Source organism: Geotrypetes seraphini, chromosome 16 (genome assembly GCF_902459505.1).
Source record: "Geotrypetes seraphini chromosome 16, aGeoSer1.1, whole genome shotgun sequence".
Lineage (NCBI taxonomy): Eukaryota > Metazoa > Chordata > Amphibia > Gymnophiona > Dermophiidae > Geotrypetes > Geotrypetes seraphini.
Genome location: NC_047099.1, coordinates 27,748,301 through 27,770,222, shown reverse-complemented (window position 1 = coordinate 27,770,222; position 21,922 = coordinate 27,748,301). Strand labels below are relative to the sequence as shown.

At 46.1% G+C, this 21,922-nt stretch overlaps 2 protein-coding genes across 10 annotated transcripts in view; one reads left to right on the top strand and one right to left on the bottom strand.

The window, feature by feature from the left end:
• The window catches only part of C16H1orf43 (chromosome 16 C1orf43 homolog), a 32,303-nt gene extending 16,220 nt beyond the window's left edge, over positions 1-16,083 (bottom strand). The window contains exons 1-2 of one of the 2 annotated variants that reach the window (XM_033923054.1): positions 15,400-16,077; positions 12,462-12,563 (exon numbers count right to left, since the gene is read on the bottom strand). In XM_033923054.1, the coding sequence (XP_033778945.1) occupies positions 12,462-12,563; positions 15,400-15,933 (636 nt within the window). In that variant the 5' untranslated portion in view covers positions 15,934-16,077. Of the gene's footprint in view, positions 1-12,461; positions 12,564-15,399 lie in introns of both variants that reach the window. The other variant, XM_033923055.1, reaches the window with a different exon arrangement.
• UBAP2L (ubiquitin associated protein 2 like) overlaps positions 15,476-21,922 on the top strand; it is a 209,072-nt gene continuing 202,625 nt past the window's right edge. For all 8 annotated transcript variants that reach the window (XR_004537187.1, XM_033923051.1, XM_033923053.1 and 5 more), the window contains exon 1: positions 15,476-15,633. The gene's annotated coding sequence lies outside the window, so the exon portion shown is untranslated. The remainder of the gene's footprint in view (positions 15,634-21,922) is intronic.

The following is a 21,922-nucleotide window of genomic DNA, read 5'->3' as shown; positions in this document are numbered from 1 at the left end:
AGAGAATCACTCAGTCACGGTAAGCATTACTGCTTTTTTCGTTCCTCTCCACAGTGTCCCTTTAATGAAGGTTTATTATTAGACTACTCTAAGACTCTAAGATGGTAGTAAATCTATTCATTCGCGTCTGCCCTCTTTAAAGCAGCCTGCTGAGGATCGCCGGCTGGCTGTAGCGAACCTCGCAGGCCGCTCTCCACCTCGGTAGCACGTTCCTTCTGACGTGATCCCTTACGTCACAGGAGGGGCGGGATTGTGTCAGAGGGAACGTTCCCTCTGACGTGCTACCGATGTGGAGAGCGGCTTGCGAGATTAGTTACAGCCGGCCAGCAATCCTCAGCAGGCTGCTTTGAAGAGGAGGGCAGATGCGAATGAATAGATTTATTACCGTCTTAGAGTGAGTGAGGGTTGGAGGGGGGAGTCGCCGGCATGTTCTCTTCCTCCTTGCGTCCGTGATCACAAACTCCGATGTTCTACTGGCATGGATCTACGGATCACGGACGCAGGGATCACGAAGTTTGAAGTGCGCATGTGCGCTTAGGGTTTTATTATAGTAGATATGTACATCTTCTATATTAGTGATTGCAAATTTGGGACCTGCTCATCCTTTTTTTTTGCTCATCAGCTAGTATTAGTGTTTGGGAGGCCCCAGAAAATTTTTTTTCGTCTAATGCGGCCCAGGGAAGCCAAAAGGTTAGACAACCCTGCCCTACTCCTTCACCGAGAGCAGGGAGGGGTAATTTGCATAGCACCAAATTTGCACCACCAAATTTCCCCATCCCGCCCCACCCGGCTACTTTTTTGTGCCACCCGGTTGGAAAAAATTTCTGGGGAGAACACTGCTAATGTAATGTAATGTCTTAAAACATTGTATCAACTGTTGGAGGATGGACAAGTTATTCCCTTCGAGGTGTTGATGGAGGATTATGGCCTTCTTCCGAGAGATTTATATTATTATAGGCAAATTGAAAGTTTTATTAGAAAAGTGGCCCACAGGGATTTGGCCTCTCCTGAACAGCCCCTGGGGAGGACTTTGACGAGTGAGAGTGGGAGAGGTAGTATTACTAGACTGTATAATGCACAATTACAGCATCTTAAGAACATAAGACCATAAGAACATAAGCAGTGCTTCCGCCGGGTCAGACCATAGGTCCATCCCGCCCAGCAGTCCGCTCACGCGGTGGCCCGAACAGGTCACAGCCTGTCTGAGTCACCAGAAGGGGCCCCCTTGCCACCTTGGTTTCCCATTGAGTCCTATCTTCCCATCGAAGTCCTAACCCTCCGGTCTTGCACATGCACGACCTGGTTGGATTTCTATACTTATTACCTGGTTAGCTTTCTATACCTGTGTTACATCCCAGCACCTCTCTCAGTATCCCACGATCCCCCTATCCCTCAGGAATCCGTCCAATCCCTGTTTGAATCCTTGTACCGTACTCTGCCTGATCACTTCCTCCGGTAGCGCATTCCAAGTGTCCACGACCCTTTGGGTGAAAAAAAACTTCCTTGCATTTGTTCTGAACCTATCTCCCTTCAGTTTCTCCGAATGCCCCCTCGTGCCTGTTGACCCCTTCAGCCTGAAGAATCTGTCCCTATCCACCCTCTCTATGCCCCTCATGATCTTGAAGGTCTCTATCATATCTCCCCTGAGCCTCCTTTTTTCCAGAGAGAAGAGCCCCAGCCTATCCAACCTCTCGGCGTATGGGCAGTGTTCCAGCCCTCTTACCAGTTTCGTTGCTCTCCTTTGGACTCTCTCAAGTACCGCCATGTCCTTCTTGAGGTACGGCGACCAATATTGAACGCAGTATTCCAGATGTGGACGCACCATCGCTCAATACAATGGCATGATGACTTCCCGCGTCCTGGTTGTTATGCCCCTCTTTATGATGCCAAGTATCCTGTTGGCTTTTTTCGAGGCTGCTGCACACTGTGCAGATGGCTTCAGTGATGCATCCACCAGCACACCCAAGTCTCTCTCAAGACTTCTGTCTCCCAACAATGCCCCCCCCCCAATTTGTAGTTGAACAACGGGTTCTTTTTCCCTATATGCATGACCTTGCATTTTTCCACGTTAAAGCGCATTTGCCATTTGTTTGCCCAGTCTTCCAGCTTGTCCAGGTCCCTTTGCAGGTCCTCACACTCCTCCCTGGACCTAACTCTGCCGCACAGTTTGGTATCGTCTGCAAAATTTTATAACCTCGCACTTTGCCTCCTTTTCCAGGTCATTGATAAATATGTTGAAGAGTAACGGCCCCAGCACCGATCCCTGTGGCACACCGCTCGTGACTCCCCGCCAGTCAGAGTATTGTCCCTTTACTCCGACCCTCTGCAGTCTACCCGACAACCAGTGCTCGATCCATCTGTGCACATCCCCTCCCACCCCGTGGTTCCACAGCTTCCTAAGCAGCCTTTCATGTGGCACCTTGTCGAAAGCCTTTTGAAAATCAAGGTAAATGATGTCTATAGGTTCCCCATTGTCCACCCGACTGCTTATTCCCTCAAAGAAGTACAGAAGGTTCGTTAAGCATGACCTTCCCTTACAGAATCCATGCTGGCTTGTTCTCAGTAGGCCATATCTCTCGATGTGCTCGCAAATACCGTCCTTGATCATAGCTTCCACCATCTTCCCTATAATTGAAGTCAGGCTCACCGGCCTGTAGTTCCCGGGGTCACCCCTCGATCCCTTCTTGAAGATAGGTGTGACATTCGCCAATTTCCAGTCCTCTGGTACCTCTCCAGTTTTCAAGGATAGGTTGCAAACATGCTGGATTGTGCCCGCTATTTTTTGTCTTAGTTCTTTCAGAACCCTTGGGTGGATCCCGTCCGGGCCCGGCGATTTGCCGCATTTTAACCTGTCTATCTGCTTGAGGACATCCTCCTTACTTACCTCTATGTGTTCTAATTTTTCAGCCTGTTCCCCACTCATGAGCTCCTCTGAGTCCGGTATATTAGATGTGTCTTCTCTCGTGAAGACCGACGAGAAGAAAGTGTTCAACCTCTCTATCCTCCTTAATCACTCCCTTCCTATCCCCATCGTCCAACGGCCCCACCTCCTCTCTCGCTGGTCGCTTCCCCTTTACGTAACTGAAGAATGCCTTGAAGTTTTTCGCCTCCCTGGCCAGCCCCTCTTCGTATTTCCCTTTTGCTTTTCTAACCTCTCGGTGGCATTCCTTTTGGCATTTCCTGTGCGCCTGGTGATTTTCCTCCGTTGGGTCCTTTTTCCATCTCCGGAAGGACACTTTCTTGTCATTTATTGCCCTCTTTACTTCTGTTGAGATCCAAACTGGGTCCTTTGACCGCTTGTTCTTGCCGCCTTTCCTGAAACTTGGGACGTACATTCTTTGTGCTTCCTGCAGGGTGTCCCTGAATAGGGTCCAGGCGCTTCCTACAGTCTCCATCCTAAGGATGTTTTTGAGCTTCCTCCCCACCATTTCCCTCATAGCAATATAGTTCCCTTTCCTGAAGTTGAGCGCAGTTGTTGCGGTCCTCCTTACTGTGGGTGTCCCCCTTTCTAATGTGAATCGGATCGCGTTGTGGTCACTGTTGCCTAGTGGTCCTCCCACTTCTACCCCTCTTGCAGGCCCCCCTAATCCGTTTAGGATGAGGTCAAGAGTAGCACTCCCTCGCGTCGGTTCCCTGACTAGTTGCTCCATGAAGCAGTCCCTCACAGCTTCTACAAATCCTGTTTCCCTAGTGCAGTTGGAGTGACCCGTACTCCAGTCAATCCCCGGGTAGTTGAAGTCCCCCATCACTGTTACACTTCCAGTCCTGCATTCTTGTCTCAGTTCAGCTTCCAAGTCATATCCGATTTCCTCCGGCATACCAGGTGGGTGATAGTACAGCCCCAGTTTTATGCCTGCACCCTTGTTTCCCGGCAATTTGACCCATAGCGATTCCAGCCCCTCTGCCTTCTTTGCCATATCCATCCCGACCGAGTAGATAGAGTCCTTTATATATAGTGCTATGCCTCCCCCCTTCTTGTGGGTCCTGTCCCTCCTGTAGAGCTTTAGGCTCTACAGGCTCTCATCCCCCTTTGAAATATAGGCGTCGCTGGGAAGAGATTGTTAGCAAATGTTATTCTGATAAAGAATGGGCTAAAATATTTAATTCCCTTCTACATGTCTCCATAGCCAGTAATATGATAGAAAAGGGTTATAAAATGTTTTTCTGTTGGTATTATACCCCAGAACGATTGCAGGCTATGTATGGGGATGGATCGGATGAATGTTGGAGAGGATGTGGGAAGCTGGGTACTTTTGAGCACATTTGGTGGTATTGTGCTAAAGCTCAGATTTATTGGGATAGAGTGATTTCCTCCCTCGAGGCAGTGTTGGGCATTTCGGTGCCTAAGATTATAGAGTGTTGCCTACTGAATGTGGGACCTGCTGTCTTACCTGCTAAATAATAATAATAATAATAATTATAACAGCTTATATACTGCAATACCGTGAAGTTCTATGCGGTTTACAAAGATTAAGCAAAGATACAAATTGATTGACTTTAAGAGGGGAGGAAGAAAGAGGGTTAATAGGACAGGAAATCCATTTTTGAGGGAGAGAGTGATCAATAGAACAAGTTAATCGCTATAGAGGGGAGAGAGAAGAGAGGATCAGTTATCTAGATACTTTAGGAACAGGTGTGTTTTCAGACGTTTCCTAAATTCCTCATAAGTAGTGGGCGAAAGCAATTGTTCTAGGTCTTTACCCCATGATGCTGCTTGGTGCGAGAGAAGATGTTCATGGTGTTTTTTCAGTTTACAACCTCTCACTGGGGGGGAAAACGAAGTTGGAATGTGAGCTTCTCTTGTGTCTGTTGGCTGAGAAGACGAAAAGGTCAGTTATATATTTAGGGGCAAGTCCGTGTAGTGCTTTGAAGCGGAAGCAGGCAAATTTAAACTTTACACGCGCCTCCATTGGCAATCAATGCAGCTGCCGGTAGTAGGGTGTCACGTGGTCAAACTTCCTCAGCCCAAAGATCAGTTTGACCGCTGCATTTTGCATCAATTGTAAACGCTGCATGTTCTTTTGGGAAATTGCTAAATAGGCGATGTTACAGTAGTCAAGTAGACTCAGTACGAGGGATTGGACTAGGGTTCTGAATGCCACTGTATCGAAATAAGCTTTAATGGATCTGAGTTTCCAGAGAGTGAAAAATCCCTTTCTGATCAAGGAGTCCACCTGGTCTCTCATGGTTAGGCACTGATCCAAAGTTACACCTAGTATCTTTATGGTAGGTTGGATAGGGTAATTAAGATTATTGATACATAGTGGTGATTTGGTGTCAAGCGGATGTGGCGAAGCAACGAAGAAAGTTGTCTTTTCTGAATTAAGTTTGAGCCTAAAGGTTGTCATCCATTGCTCCATCACGTTTATGGCTTCTGAAGCTTTAGGAATAGTTTCAGAGATAGAATTAACGAATGGGATGATGATCGTAAAATCATCTGCATAACTACCGTAAATAGTTTTATCCCTAACTGGGTTAGCTGCGTGCCTAGTGAGGACATGTAGACGTTGAAGAGCAATGGAGATAGCGGAGACCCTTGTGGCACACCGGATGGATTGCTCCAGGTATCTGAAAGTTCATAATTAAAACATACTTGATAAGTGCGGGACATAAGGAAGCCACGGAACCAATTCAGCACCTCGTCCCTGATACCAATGGCGTCTAGGCATTGCAGCAGTTTCCCGTGGTCTACTAGATCAAAGGCAGAACTCATATCGAATTGCATAACCAGGACATTAAGGCCCTTACTAAACAGTAGGCGCAGATTGTCTAAAATAGCCACAATTACTGTCTCAGTACTGAATAACGGTCTAAAACTGGATTGAGTTTCATGTAGGAGAGAGAACTGATCCAGATAATCCATCAGTTGGGTGTGTACTAAACAGAGGAAATGGATACATTTGGTATTCACAGCAGGTCGGCTTGTTTTGGCATCTACCTGGAAACAACCAGATCTTCGGGCATTTCAAGTATTGTTGACTAAAGTGCAATTTATATAACAAATGTCCAAATTGACTGCTCTTCGGAAAAACCAACTACATAGTTATTGCACCATTTGGGGAGCTTATGATGCCTGAATTAGCTCCTGAGCAGGTAACGCCATTGACTTTTGATTTTTAAAACCTTTAGTGCTTAGTATTCCATGATAATTCCGCACATATCCTTTCACGAGGGGGGGGGGGAGGAAGGAGGAATAGTATGGGAGGGGGTAGGGGTAGGATATAAAGAGTTTATGGATAATTGATACCTTTAGTTGCGCCAAGAAATCGGTTGCAACATGATTTAGTGTATTCTTCTCTGTTGAATTGTCTATATTGGATGTTTTTAAATTGGTTTGAATGGTTTCATTTTTTTTTTTTTAAAGAGGTGTTCCATCCCCTTTCATTTCAGTCAGTCTTCTTTGAACTTTTTCTAATTCTGCTATAACAGTTTTGAGATATGGCAAACAGAATTGAACACAATACTCAAGGTGATGTCAGACTATGGAGCAATACAGAGGCATTATGATATTCTTTGTTTTATTTACCTTCCCTTTCCTAGCATCCTTTTTGCTTTTTTTGGCCACCTAGCACACATTGGTTGAAATATTTCAGCATATTGTCTATGAAAGTGGAGAAAACCAAGGGAACAAATAGGATCTATCTGAGGATACTGAGGGAGGTCCTCTTAAAAATTTGTTTAATAAATCTTTGGAGATGGGACAGGTTCAGCAGGACTGGAGAAGAGTGGATGTGGTTCCTCTTCACAAAAGTGGCAACAAGAGAAGAAGCCAAAAACTACAGTGTATTAGAAAGTCTTTGGGCTGGATGGACTTCCGACGGAAACATGGCTCTGTAGGCATCTAACTCCTGCAGCTCCGCAACCTCCGACCACAGATCGGCACATAATCGGCATGTTTCCCTTATGCCACCACGATAATGGGAGCAATCTGCACCTGGGATGCCCAGCGGTGTTTATTGTTTTCCAGAGCTGGATGATGGTGAAAGTTACCCGCAAAACCCAGGATTGGAGCAAGCAGGTGGATCCTAAAATGGTGGCGCACGTGGCTCCTTCCTTGCCGGAGTCCCTGAGTTCGCTGTGGGTGGCAGAGGTTACAGCAGAGGTTCAGGCGGTGATCGAGAGCACACTGGGGTGATAAATTTCAGCGTGTCCTGGATAAATTGGATATGCTGGACCAGAGGTTTGCCTCCCTAACGTCGGAAGTAAAAGAGACCCAGCAGCAGCTTAGTACTGCGGAGAACTCCCTACAACGCTTAACCCAGGAACAGACTGCCCAGACACCACTTCATTGGCTGCGCTCTAAGCAAAGGTGGAGGACCTGGAAAACCAATCCTGGCGCAATAATTTGAGGTTTGTGGGCCTGCCTGAAAGCATCAGAGAAGGGGAGCTGGGGGAAATTATAGAGAAATTGTTACCTCAGTCCCTGCAACTTTCCCAGTCTTCGGGTCTCCTGCAGATCGAATGGACACACCGGTTGGGCCAGTGCCGGGAGTGTATGGATCTGCCCAGAGTGGTGATTTGTCGCCTCAACTACCATCACAAGGTCGAGGTACTCTGTGCCTTACACCAGGGGAAAAGGTTGCAGCACGACAATAAGACCATATTTGGGCGGTGTGGAAACAGGTTTTGTCATATTGGGGGCAGGACCCACATCTGAGTGTTTTTATGCCTTTGGTGGGCAATACTACATTCCCCCTCGAGTCTCCCACCTTCCGTATTCAGCCAGTGGAGGGGCAAAGGCATTTTCCAACTCTGTCCTGTTTTAGATGAGGATGGCTCTCTCCTCTCTTATGAGGCTGTTAGCATGAGGGATTCCAGCGTTGGGGGCGCACTATGCATACCAGCAGCATAAACATTATGTGGGGTCTCTCCCAGTGGGTTCTCTGTCTTGGGATTTTGGGGTTTGCTTTGAAGAATTTTTGGAGGCCTTGGAGGAGACCAGAGTCTCATCTCTTATTTTCATAAGGGATTACTTACCTTGTTGCTGAGGGGCACTTTTCCTGATATCCTCCATAATTTGCAGAGAGATCTTACTTGGACCTTAACTTTACGGGTCTTACTGAAGGCCATACAGGGAATCCCAGGGTTGGAGGGCAGTGCGGACCTAAAGGAGAACTACTATCGCATTATGTTGTGGGCTTATGTACCCCAGACTCAAGCTTATCATATGGGGAATGTAGCCACGCAGCTTTGTTTAAAATGCAACGTAGAAGTGTCCATTGGCTGTGGGCGTGTTCTTTGGCTCAAGGGTTTTGGCAACAGATGGCTTTATTTTTGGGCTCTATATTGCACATTCTGGTTTCTCTTCCCTATTTTTAAAAAGTTGTGCCGCCTCCCCCCCCCCATGACGGCCCTGAAAAAAAGAGGCAGGAGGGATACCTATTCTCTCCTGCCACTGGGTGGCCCCCCGAATAACTACCCCCCCCATACTGCACCCTATCCCCAGGAACCCCTCCCCTTCCCCACCTCTGACCCCCATACTTAAAAAAGAAATCATCAGGAGGGATGCCCACTCCCTCCTGTCTCGGCAACATCATGTTTTAGTGCTTCCAACCCCCCCCAACACACCACCAAAGTTTCCAAAAGAAGGCCCTGGTGGTCTGGGGGGACTCAGGTCAGAATCCCCAGCTCAAGGACACCCCCAACACCCTTGTACCTTGTTGTATGCATTGTTGTAGAAATCCGGAAAGACGGATTTATACTCCTTCCTGCCGACAGACCCCCTTCTCTGCAAAATGGCAAGGTGCATCCTGGGAAGCACTGGGAGGGGCCTAAGGCCCTGATTGGCCCAGAATGCACTGGGAAGGCTCACCATTTTGCAGAGGCGAGGCCTGCTGGCAGGAGGTAGTGCAAATCCCTATTGCTGGATTTCTACGACAATGATTATAAGGTACTGGAGGTGATTGTGCTAATTGTATTAAGCTGAATATAAGGGGGCCCCATAACTGAATAACAGACATGCTTCAGAGACTTCTGACATAGCATAATACGGATAGCACGCAGAGAACATTGTTTATTACCACTGAAACAGATAGAGATATTTTGGTTTCATGTCTGGAATAAGATGCTGAAGCCTAACATGATTGTTCCCTGAAAATAAGCTAAGAGTCAATACTAACATATGTCACTTGTAGAGTTAGGGGAAATCATGTGACTGTAACTAGGCGATTGTAACCCACAGAAGTATATTGTCTAGCAAATATTAAAGTTTTTGTAAAATAGATGTTTGCAATAGAATAGAGCATGTCCTTTCGATGAACGTTATTCACTTCTTTCTATTGCTGATAGAGGTGAAACTGATAGCATGTGACGAGCTAAGTCATTACTTGTTGCTAAGGAAAAGTACTAATGAAGTATGATTAACTGGAAACCATGTGACTTGAATAGAACCGATAGACTATGGCTGAAGAATGCAATTTGCAAATGGATTGTAATTGGAAGATGTACCAACTACGTATGTTTAATAATGAATTAATTATGTCATTGTCCCAATAAAATGGCCAGCCACTTGTAATTCGGGGAGACTTCTGGCTGTCATCTTACCAATTTAATAAGAGGTCAAAACACTCCTCAAGGCCTTAAATATTTAACTACACTTTTGTGTTAGATTTTTTCCTTGTTCTACTCTGAGATAGAAATAAAGAGCTGAGGGGTACTTTAAGATCACTGCAGATGTTCCAGTTGTACTTTGTGTATTGGGTATGCTTTAACAGCAATTCCATGTTTTCATATGTTTCTTTCATGTGTGCAGTATAGCCAATAGGTATCGACGGGTAGACATTGCCATTGTGTAACAAAAAAGTCTTGAGGCTTAACACTGATGAATTAATAAAAAAAAAAGACACCACTCCTGTGGGTCATGAGTACAATCTGAAGCTGTGAACAACCCTTCGATGTCAGTGCAAATAAAGAGGTTTTCAACAAGTGCAAATAAATTTGTTAAATCGTCTTGGCAGCTTCGAAAGACAGAAATCTTTGTACCTGGCAAGAGCAAACACCATCTCTGCAGTCTTGAGCCCAATAACTCTGCTTTCGCTTTTGCCAAACCTAAGTCTCTGACCAGGTCATTTAATTCTGACTGTGTTATAAGATGAGGCTCACCAGATGTACATGATTCAACATCAGGATCAATGTCACTGTCACTGGTACCGGAAAACTCATCATCAGGCACTGGTCTCATGGCTTAAGGAAGATTGGGGTATTTATTTCTTATTCTTTGGGGCATTTATTTCATTGGGATATTTATTTCTTATTTTACTAGAGAAACCAGATACATTTGTCAGATGGAAGTAACAGTCTGTCAAGTGATCCTTCTGTGTTCTCGCCATATCATTGGGATAGCAAATGGCATTGACTTCTGAGTACCTCCGAGACAAGCTGTAAGATCAATGACATATCTTGGCCAACAAATGTGAGGAGCCCATGGTTTATCTTGATCACCAATCTTGCAACTGAAGTACAGCTCATATGCTTTCTTAACAAGTCGAGTCATGGTGTGTCCTTGAGGTTTAAGTGTGTACTTGCCACAAATGTAGCAAAATGTATCACAGTTGTTGCGACATCAGCAAGACATTTCTGCTGCCACAAATTGTCTTATAGCAATAATTAACTGTCTTACTAAATAAGTTACTTACATAGACAATACTATGCCTTGAAACATCAAAATACATCCAAACTGACAGACACGTAATGAAGATTATCCTTCTATGTGAGCTGCTTTTATATAGCTTTATCAAGTCCATGTACAAGCATGCCCAGGCATGCCCAGAGTGCATCATTTCCATGGACGTTAAACAACCTGCCCTGAATGTATGCCTGGACATGCCCATGCTATATCCAGCAAGTTATAATGAGCAATAGAACTATATTAAGAATTAGGATAAGAATTCATTGCATTAACCTGAAAGTATGTATAACAAGAAATGGGATACATAATTTTAAACGTGATTTTCGTGATCAGCAGCCAAAAATCTGTAAGATACACTCGAAAGTGTTGAAGAACCAAAAACCTTTTTGTCTAGTATAATGAAAGACTGTAGCTAGGTTAGTCTAGCAGGTCAACTGCAGCCAGATCTGGCTGGCAGGAAATGCTGATTGAAGCGTGAATTGAGATTGTGTAGAATCAATGACAAGCCATAGACCTGTGGCTCTCAACTGCTACACACTAACACTTACAAGGCCATCTGATAGAGATTGTGGCAAGGTGTCATCCAGATAAGTCAAAGGGGGTTTGGGAGGCAGGTTACCTTCCACCTTGCCCTAGTACTGGTAGCAGTTTGAAGTACTACAGAGCTTTGAGGATAACTATGGAAAGAAAGGGGTGTTAGGTATAAACTACACAGGGATGGAAGACTGCTTCTGTTCCGTGCACCGGCTGGCCACATGGGACCCGAAAGATATGTGGGGGAGGTGTGGATGTCAAATTTCAAGGCCACTGGCTGATTAGCTGCTGCAAGTTCTCGCGAGTCGAGAACTCACAGCAGCCAATCAGCCAGCGGACTCAAATGGAGCGGGACAGCTGGAAGATCGCTCCTGCACCATGCACTGGCTAGCTAAGAGGGACCCGAAAGGAATGCAGGGCAGGAGGAATCAGCCAGTAGCCTCAGGAGGGCAGGAAAATCGCTCCTGCTCCGTGCACCAGCTGACCACATGGGACCAGAAAGGTATGAGGGGGAGGTGGGAGGTAGGTGTGGATGTCCAATTTTGGCAGGCACAGGAGGCTAAAGGGATTCCTCCTGCCTGCCCAACGTGAGGCTGCTGAGAAGTCGAGGGATACACAGGGGAGGCGAGAGGTTTTGAATTCGACCAGGGTGGGAGATGGATCTTGTGGCAGGCCCTGTGGAGGCCTGCAATAGGTCTGGGAGGGGGTGGGTAGGCAATGGCCCGAATATAAGTCAACCCCCATTTTTGGGCCCCCCAATCTCGGCTTATATTCGAATATATACGGTAACTGTGGGGAGTGTGGCGCAGTGGTTAAAGCTACAGCCCAGCACCCTAGGGTTGTGGGTTCAAACCCACGCTGCTCCTTGTGACCTTGGGCAAGTCACTTAATCCCTCCATTGCCCCAGGTACATTAGATAGATTGTGAGCCTGCCGGGACATACAGGGAAAAATGCTTGAGTACCTGAATAAACTCATGCAAACTGTTCTGAGCTCTCCTGGGAGAACGGTATCCAAGTTTATTAAAATTTGATATACCACCTTAAAAATTGTCAAAGCAGTGTACATAACATTAAAAATATAAAATTGGAAGAATATTATTAATACTTTGGGTAGATACATGACAGACTGAGACATAAGGGAAGAAGAGTGGAACTACAATCATTTATGTGAAAGAAATAACAATTAAGATCAAAAAAATGGTAGGTGACAACTTCTTGATTTCTAACTGGTTTCTAAGAGCTCTGTGATCTCTCCATCAAGCATGCACTGAATCTATGGGTAAGCAAAACAACACTAACCTTGGGTGCATTGTGTCCCACTGGAACATGGGGACCCCTACGGGATTTCATGGCAAAGCGCATGATCTGTCTCTTCACAAAGATAAACAGTAGAACAAATACCTGAACAATGCAAGGAAATTAAGAAATCAAACTACAAACCAATATCAATGCACTGTGGAACAGAAACCAAAACCAAGCTGGCAAGGGAAAGACAGATAAGGTTAAGTCCAAGACTAGGGTGTCTGGAAAGGAGCAGATGCGGTAAAACCAGGCTTAGGACTGGGGTGAAATGAAAGGAGGCCAAGATTAATACCAGGTCTGGGATGGGGGAGGGCGGAACACAAAGAGAGGGATGAAACTGATTTTGGATCAGGGAAGCAGTTAGAAGAGTAAAACCGGGTTCAGAATTGAGGTATAAAGGAAGAGAGGAAAGGCCAGGTCCAGGACTTCAGAAAGGAAAGGAAAGAGAGGTTAAGACTAGGCCTGCGATAAAGGTGTATGGGAAAGGAGGACAGATCTGGGATTGCACAGGAGAGAGAAGATTGTGCCTTGGAAACAAGAAAGGGAAAAAGTCAGGTTTGGGATTAGAGAAGGGAAGAAGAATGGTTAGATCAGGTCTGGGGTACAGGTAAGTAGGAGGGATAAGGTCTGGGATTAGAGAGGAGAGGGAGAAGGGTTAGATCAGACCTGAGATAAGGGTGTAAAGGAAGGGGGGGGGGTAGGCCTGGGATTAGAGAGGAGAAAAGGGAGAGAGTTAGATCAGACCTGGGATGGAGAAACAGGAAAGCCAAGACTGGGATTAAAGAAAAGGAACATTAGATGAGACCTAGAATAAAGGTGCAAGGGAAAGTGAAGGGTTAGTCTGGCGTGGGATAGAAGTATATAGAAAGAGAGAAGTGGGGAAGGTTGGTTCTGGTTTTAGAGAGGAGAAGGAAGAGTGTTGGCCAGTCCTATACCAAAGATGTAAGGGAAATAAGGGGGGAGGAGGAATGTGACCACTCCAGGGATAGATATAGGAAGGGGAAAGGTGAGGGCTGGGATTGGAGAAAAAAAGAAAGGTCAGACCAGTCTTGTAATAGAGATATAACGGAAGGGGAAAGATTTGGTCTGGCATTGGAGAGCAGAAAGAGGAGGGTTAGTCTGGGGCTGGGACAGAGATATGGGCAGGTTGAAACTGGGATTAGGGAAGGGCTAGTCTGATCCTGGGACTGAGGTGTGGTGGAAGGGTTGGTCTGGAGCTGAGATGGAGGTGTGAGAGGGACAGGTTGAGGCTGGGGTTTGGGAGGGGGGGAGTTAGCATGATACTGGGATGGAGGTGTGTTAGGGAGGGGGCAGGTTGGGATTGGCATCAGGGAGAGGGGGTTAGTATGATCCTGGGATAGAAATGTGGGGGAGGGGAAGGTGGGGGCTAGGATTTCAGAGGGGGAAAGGTTAGTCTGAGGTTGGGATGGAGGTGTGGGGAAGAGTTAGTCAGGGATAGAGGTGTGGGGAAGGGGACTGTCACTAGGATATGGGAGAGGAAAAGAGTTAGTCTAGGGCTGGGATTGGGGTGTGGGGGAAGAGTTAGTCTGGGATAAAGATGTGGAGGAGGGGACTATCCCTGGGATACGGGAGAAGAGAAGGGTTAATCTGGGAAAGACATGTGTGTGTGTGTGTGTGTGTGGGGGGGTACTGTCACTGGGATATGGGAGAGGGAAAGGGAAAGGGTTTGTCTAGAGCTAGGATGGAGGTATGGGGGAACAGTTAGTCTGAGCTAGAAGTGTGTGGAAGAGACGAATATAGTAAATGACGAATGGTCCATCCAGCCCAACCTGATTCAATCTAAAAATTTGTTGGTTATTTTTTCCTTCTTCTTAGCTATTTCTGGGCAAGAATCCAAAGCTCTACCCGGTACTGTTCTTAGGATCCAACTACTGAAGTCTCCGTCAAAGCTCACTCCAGTCCATCTACAACCCTATCCTAGGGGACCCCCAGCCAGTTGGATTTTCAAGATATCCCTAATGAATCTGCATGAGAGAGATTTGCATATAATGGAGGAGACAGGCATGCAAATATGTCTTATGCATATTCATTAGGGTTATCTTGAAAACCCAATTGGCTGGGGGGGTCATCCAAGACAGGGTTGAGTACCACTGATCTACACCCTCCCAGTCATTGAAGCCCTCCCCAGCCCATCCTCCAAACAACCATATAGTAATAAAGTAGATGACAGCAGATAAAGACCCAAATGGTCCATCCAGTCTGCCCAACCTGTCTACACAGATAGACCGTGCAAGTCTGCCCTTTGGGATATGGGAGAGGGAAAGGGTAGGGCTAGTCTTGGGCTGGGATGGAGGTGTGGGGGAAGGGTTAGTCTGGGATGGGGGAGGGAAAGAGGGGGCTGGAATATGGGAGAGGGAAAGGGCTAGTCTTGGGCTGGGATGGAGGTGTGGGGGAAGAGTTAGTCTGGGAGGGGAAGAGGGGGTTGGAATATGGGAGGGGAAAGGGTTAGTCTGGGACTGGGGATGTGGGGAACAGTTAGTCTGGGATAGAGATGTGGGAGAAGGAAAAGGTTAATCTGGGATGGAGGTATGGGGGAATATGGGAGAGGGAAAGGGCTAGTCTTGGGCTGGGATGGAGGTGTGGGGAAAGGGTTAGTCTGGGATGGGGGAGGGAAAGAGGGGGCTGGAATATGGGAGAGGGAAAGGGCTAGTCTTGGGCTGGGATGGAGGTGTGGGGGAAGGGTTAGTCTGGGAGGGGAGGGGAAGAGGGGGTTGGAATATGGGAGGGGAAAGGGTTAGTCTGGGACTGGGGATGTGGGGAACAGTTAGTCTGGGATAGAGATGTGGGAGAAGGAAAAGGTTAATCTGGGATGGAGGTATGGGGGAGGGAAAGGGCTAGTCTTGAGCTGGGAAGGGTTAGTCTGGTCCTCGGAGAGAGATGAAGTAGCGGAGCAGTCCGGGCGGACAGCACTCACCAGACTCCCGTAGGCCATAACCAGGACCACGTTCACTCCCGAGAGCCAGTTGCTATTGGACGACGCCATTACGACGCCGCTCGAGCGCGTAGGCTCGGGAAGCGCGGGAGTCCCGCCTCCCTCACTGCGTGTGGGGCTCACGTGACGGGGGCCGCGCTGAAGCCGCTCGGCAGCGCCAGGCGCCTGCAGGTCACGTGCCGGGGGTGCGGGGGTGTCAGTGTGGAAGCGCTTCAGGTATGGTTGCGAGCCGCGGCTCATTGTCTTCGGCGCCGCCGCCGCCTTTCCCGTCCCTCTTCCCTTCGGGGCTCGGCGCGGGCCGCGCCGGGGAGGCGAGGGGGCGGCGCGTAGGCTGCGCCGCAGCTTCCCGGCGCCGCCGCCGCCTTTCCCGCACGCTGCGGGGCTAGCTGGCGGCGGCGGGGGTTGCGGCCTAGCAGGCCCGGCCAAGCCTAGGGGAAGGGTAGGGAGGCTCTTCCCGTCAGGGCGAGTCGATTCCGGAGGACGCTCGCGCCCGCTCTCCCGGCCTGCCCGCGTCATCCTTCATCTCGGCTCGGAGAGGAGCTGGAAGGCGCGAGATGGGAACTGGATGAGGCTGGCGCACGGGCGCTGCTCTCCGTCGGGGCCCCAGCTTGGGGGGAGGGGGGGAAGGCGAAGGCGTCGCTCTGCCTGACAAACTTGCTGCGGAGCCTCCGGGGGCTTAAGCAAACTCCATCAGCGTGGGTGGGAGGGAGTGGGGGGGGATTTATCTCCCAAATCATCTGCTCTGCTGGTGGGATCCACGCCCAGTTTGTGGATAGGTTAATTGTTCCCTTCTTCTTGGGAACCCGTACGGGTTCTACAGGGCCGTTGCTTCCCTCCCCCGGTGCTGGGTAGCAGCACAGCTAGGTCTACAAATGAAGCCACGTTTCAGGATTCCTTAATTTCTCAAACCTTGGGGCCATATTTCTCTTGCACTTAAGACCCCGATGCTTGAAAGCTTATCGTGCAAATAAGACTGCTTCTTGCCAGCTAGCTCGGTCTCCGATGCACAAAAGGGTTCGGGGGGGGGGGGGGGGCTTTTACCGATTGCGGTAGCAGCCAAATGCATTTACAAGGAGCTCATTACTATTACACTCCATGTAATGCACAGAAAAAAAAAGCTCTGTAATTTCGTCAGGAGCATTTTGCTTGAATTAGGAATGGTTTATGTGTGTGTTCTGTTTGCATGTGTCCTTTGCCTAACAGCTGCGTCCTGGTCATAGGTACAAGACATATGCACATAAAATATGAACAACAGCTGCATCCAAAATCACACTGGAAACAAAAAAAGACTTCTGATCTTCAGCCCAAGTCTCTTTGCTATGGCAGTAGCTGAAACGTTGTGGTTTTTCCTCCAGGCTGTTGCTTGCTTCAGGGCCAAATGCACAGAACTCTGGCAACCTGGTGAAAATCATCAGCTTGAGAGCAATTTTCATCTTCTGGGTGATGCTTAACATAAACAGCATGCACACCGTGCTGAGTATTGCACTGAAAGAGGGGGAATTGTGCCTGATGTCTGTGTGGTTGGCGCAACTCTTGTGTGCAGGCCCAGCAAAGTGCAGTGATCGCCCAAGCTCCTAATAAAGTAAGCAGCAGTTTGGGAGGGGGACACAACTTTTCAGTTACTGCTGTAGCACAGAGGCTTCAGCTGAAATTCCGAAGTCTGTCTTTTTTTTCCTTCTAACTTTGATTTTGGACACAACCATTGTGCGTGTTTATATGTGTGGGTATCCCATGCCTTTGGCTATGCAGCTGTTAAGTATGGGGCACAAACATCTAAATTCAAGCAAAATGCTCCTGCTGAACCTACAGATAGCTCCAGGCCTGCTAGAAAAGTTTGCATGGTAAAAGGTTGGCATTCCTTTCTGTGTATGGAGTCCTCATTTTAATATTAATAAACTCCTTCTAATACATTTGCTTAGGATTCTCGGTGACTGTTTACATGATTAGTAAAAGTCCTGAGAACCCTTTCGTGCAATGGAGGCTGGTACAACATGGTAAGCTTTTGAGCATCGGGGGGTCCTCAGCTAAGAGCTCTGGTCTGGTGCTCATAGCCCTGCACTCTGCTGGGCCTGCACACAAGAGCTGCACCTACCGCTCATTACTTTTGTGGGAGTGCCAGACACAGTTCCTCCCCCTTTCACTGCGGTACTCAGCATAAAACAGCGTGCATATAATTTAAATGCTGTCTGTGGTGAGCATCATCCAGAAAAGAAAGTCGCTTCTAGTTGTTTTCCACTGGGTTGCCAGAGTTCTGTGCACCTGGCCTTTAGAGCTCAGGCCTAGACTTACTCCTGCCTTTTTTCTGATATCCCAAATGTATCCTTGTGGTACGATCATAAAAACATGCTGTAAGTTAGAGTAGCCATATTGAGTCAGACCAAAGGTCCTTCTAGCCCAGTATCCTGTTTCCACAGTGGCACATCCAGGTCACAGGTATTTGTCAGAAACATAAACAGCAACATTCCATGCTATTGATCCCAGGTCAACCAGAGGCTTCCCCCATATTTGTTTCAATAGCAGATCATGAACTTTTCCTCCAGGATCTTGTCCAAACCTTTTTTTTAAACCCAGCTATGTTAATTGCTATTAACCACATCCTCTGTCAACGAGTTCCAGAGCTCAACTATTTGAGTGAAAAAATATTTCCTCCAATTTGTTTTAAAGGTAATTTCATTGAGTGTTTTCTACTCTCCAAACCCTAGGTTTGGAAAAGGAGTATTTTCCAACCTTTGAATACTTAGCCATTCAGCCATTTTGGAACAGCAATCTAGAAGGAAATTCAGGGAATCTTTCACATTATAAAAGAATTATTAAACATAATCATTTTCCACTCCTTGGTTAATCTTTTTAAAAGGAAGACACAAAAAGAGCAGTAAAACAATGGGTTCTTAAAGGGGACCAACCCGCGTACTTGAGCACTAGTGAGAAGATAATAAATAATCAAACGGTGGCTAAATTTAATCTGTGAAATGGAGTGTCCTCAGTGTGAGAGGTCAGCGAAGGGAGAGAATTCTCCAGCGCTTTACACAACAAGGCACGGTTAGGTCACCTCTGCCCGCACACCATCACTAGATACCTCACGTGTGCATAAATTAATTTAATAGTGTTAGAACTTAAACAGTGATATTAGAAGTTCATCAATCATACAAGTGCATAAGTAAAGCAGGATGTCCCGCAGTCAACTCCTAACAAAAAGCTCAGACTTAGCTTGAAAATGCGTCCATTAGTCAGTTAAAAAGCGAGGAGAGCGGTATTCCTACAGAACCTCATAACCTGGGGGGCTCTTTCAGCGGGACATCCTGCTTTACTTATGCACTATTAAATTAATTTATGCACACGTGAGGTGTCCAGTGATGGTGTGCGGGCAGAGGTGGCCTAACCTGTGCCTTGTGTAAAGTGCTGGAGAATTCTCTTCCTTCGCTGACCTCTCACACTGAGGACACCCTGTTTCACTGATTAAATTTAGCCATCGTTTGATTATTTATTGTCTTTTCACTAGTGCTCAAGTACGCAGGTTGGTCCCTTTTAAGAACCCATTGACTTTTACTGCTCTTTATGTGTGTTCTTTTGAAGTAACTACAGCAGTTATATTTGGAGAACGTGTGTTGTGACTTTTTAAAGGAAGGTCAATTCAGTTTAATTGTATTAACTTTGCAAATAATACAGCAAGTTGCATCTTCTTATCTTGTCAATTCTAGTGGAATACTGTTTGATAAACATACATTTGAAATGCAAATATCTCTGTTAACTGTTCAACACTAGATATCCATTTGACTTGCTCCTATTGTTCCTGCTAAGTTGTATTCTGTTTGTCATAATTCAGATTCTTCTTTGTTGAGAAGTTGTATTGTTATATGCAATAGAGTAGACATCCCAATGGTGTGGAGACTATTGATGGCTAGCGAAGCTTGAAGATTTGTGAATTTGGCACCTAAGATTTAATGCCAAGAAATGTAAAGTCATACATTTAGACTGCAAAAACCCAAGGGAACAGTACTTAGGGCAATGGTTCTCAACCCTATCCTAGGGGACCCCCAGCCAGTTGGGTTTTCAAGATATCCTAATGAATATGCATATGAGAGATTTGCATATAATAGAGGAGACAGGCATGCAAATATGTCTTATGCATATTCATTAAGGTTATCTTGAAAACCCAACTGACTGGGGGTCCCCCAGGACAGGGTTGAGAACCACTGGTTTAGGGGTGAAGAAGTTCTGTGCACAAAAGAAGAGTGGGACGTGAAAAGGCAATGACAAAAGCTAGAAGGATGCTTAGGTTCATAGGAAGAGGAATGGCCAGTAGGAAAAAGGAGGTAATGATGCCCCTGTCTAAGACTCTGGTGATACTTCATTTAGAATATTGTATATAAATCTGGAAACCACACCTTCAAAAAGATATAAGCAGGAGGAAGGCTATTAAAATGATCAGTTGTCTTTGTCATATAGCATATGGGGACAGACTTAAAGATCTCAATATGTATATTTTGGAGAAACGGCACAAGAGGAGAGATATGGAAAAATATATTTAAATACTTATGTGGTGAGTCTTTTTCAATTGATAGGAAATCCTGGAATGACATAGGATGAAGGTAAAGGGGATAGACTTGAAAATAACCACCATGAATTCATGGAACAGCCTTTTGCTGGAGGTGGTGGAGTCAAGAAGTGTATCTGAATTCAAGAAAGTTTGGGACAAGTATGTTGGATCTCTTGGGGAGAGGAGGGGATAGTAGAAGGCATGGTTAGGCAGGCCATATGGTCTTTATCTGCTTTGATTTTCTCTTATTTCTATGATTTTTATACATAACTATTAATAAACTATTATAAAAAAAATCACGTCAGGTTATGGGACTAACTATACTCACAATGATGGACCGTTAGCTTAATATACAACCTCCAGGGGTCCTGAGCCATGATCATAAGTGTGTTTATGGCTAGTAGATTGGTACTGGCAGCAGTCTGGAAAGAACTAGTGATCCTGATATGGGCACAGTTATTAAGCATGGATTATGTAAATTTGATGACTAAATTCATCGCATTATGTAGAAATAAGATTATAAGACCTAGAACTGTTATGGCCACTGGAGAAGCCGCTCATAATAGTTCTGCATTTATTCCTCTATTAAAGATGGAGTAGTGGCTTCTGGACAGATTTGGACACATTGAGGGGGAAGTTGTAGCAGTTTTACCAGTACTAGTGGCTTTATGTAACAGTAGATAGATATGCTAGTTTGATGTCATGAGTTATGATTGTTATTGTTGAATAACCCTTTTTTTTTTTTTCTTCAATTAAAAGCCCACATGGAGCTGAAATGAAGCACTAGGAATTCTTCTTTGAATATCTGTGCAAGATTCCGTGTTCGGCCATTAAATAAAAAATAGTTGTGTATATATATGGCTTCTTGTGGAGTTTATGCTGGGGTTAAAAGTGAATATATGGGTCCTGACTACAGAGGATTTTCTCATATAGTACTACTATTTATCATTTCTGTAGCACAGAAAAGTGTATGCAACTCTGTACAGTAAACATCCAATAGATGGTCTCTTCTCAGAAGAGCTTACAATCTAATTGGACAGACAGGACAGGACATTCAGAGGTTAGGGAGTTTCTTGCAGAGAGAATGATAGGATGGAATAGGTAATTTTTTTGTGAGTGGGAGTTGAGTTGAAGGCAGCATCAAAAAAGTGGGCTTTCAGCTTGGATGTGAGACTGCACCTGACAATGATTTGGGCAGTTTGTTCCAGGCAAGGTAGAAGGGATGGAGTCTGGAGGTGGCAGTGGAGCAATAGGGTACGGATAAGAGGGACTTGCCTGATGAGCAGAGTTTACAGGAGGGAGCTTAGAGGAAGATATTGAGGGGCTTCAGAGTGAATGCACATATAGGTCACATATAGGTCAGTAAAAGGAGTTTGGAACTGTATGCAGAAAAGGATGTGGAGCCAATGAAGTGACTTGAGAGGGGTAATGTGAGTGTGGCAGCTATCACAGAATATGTCGTGTGGCAGAATTTCACACGGATTTAAGGGGAGAGAGATGGTTGAGCGGAAGACCTGAGAGAAGCAAGTTGCAGTAGTCTTAAGTGAGGTGGGTGTGGATAAGGGTTTTAGTAAAGAGGTCGGATTTTGGTAATATAGAGGAATAAACAACAAGACTTTAGCAATTTGTTGGATCTGAGTGGAAAAGGAGAGAGGAATCAAATGCTTCAAGAAGTAGAACTTAGGGCTCCTTTTATCAAGGCGCACTACGGGGGTTAGCGCGTCGGACATTTCATCACACGCTAACCACCACGGCAGCCTAAAATCTTAGCACCTCGTCAATGGAGGCGTTAGGTACTAGCACGGCAGGTGGTTTAACGCGCGGTATTCCATGCGTTAAACCGCTACCGCGCCTTTGTAAAAGGACCCCTTAGTCTGTTTTATAAAACAGAGCTGGGCTTTTATTGTGAAATGAATAAAATACCTTTAGCTTTTAGTCACAACCTTCATAACTTTTTTAGATACGTAA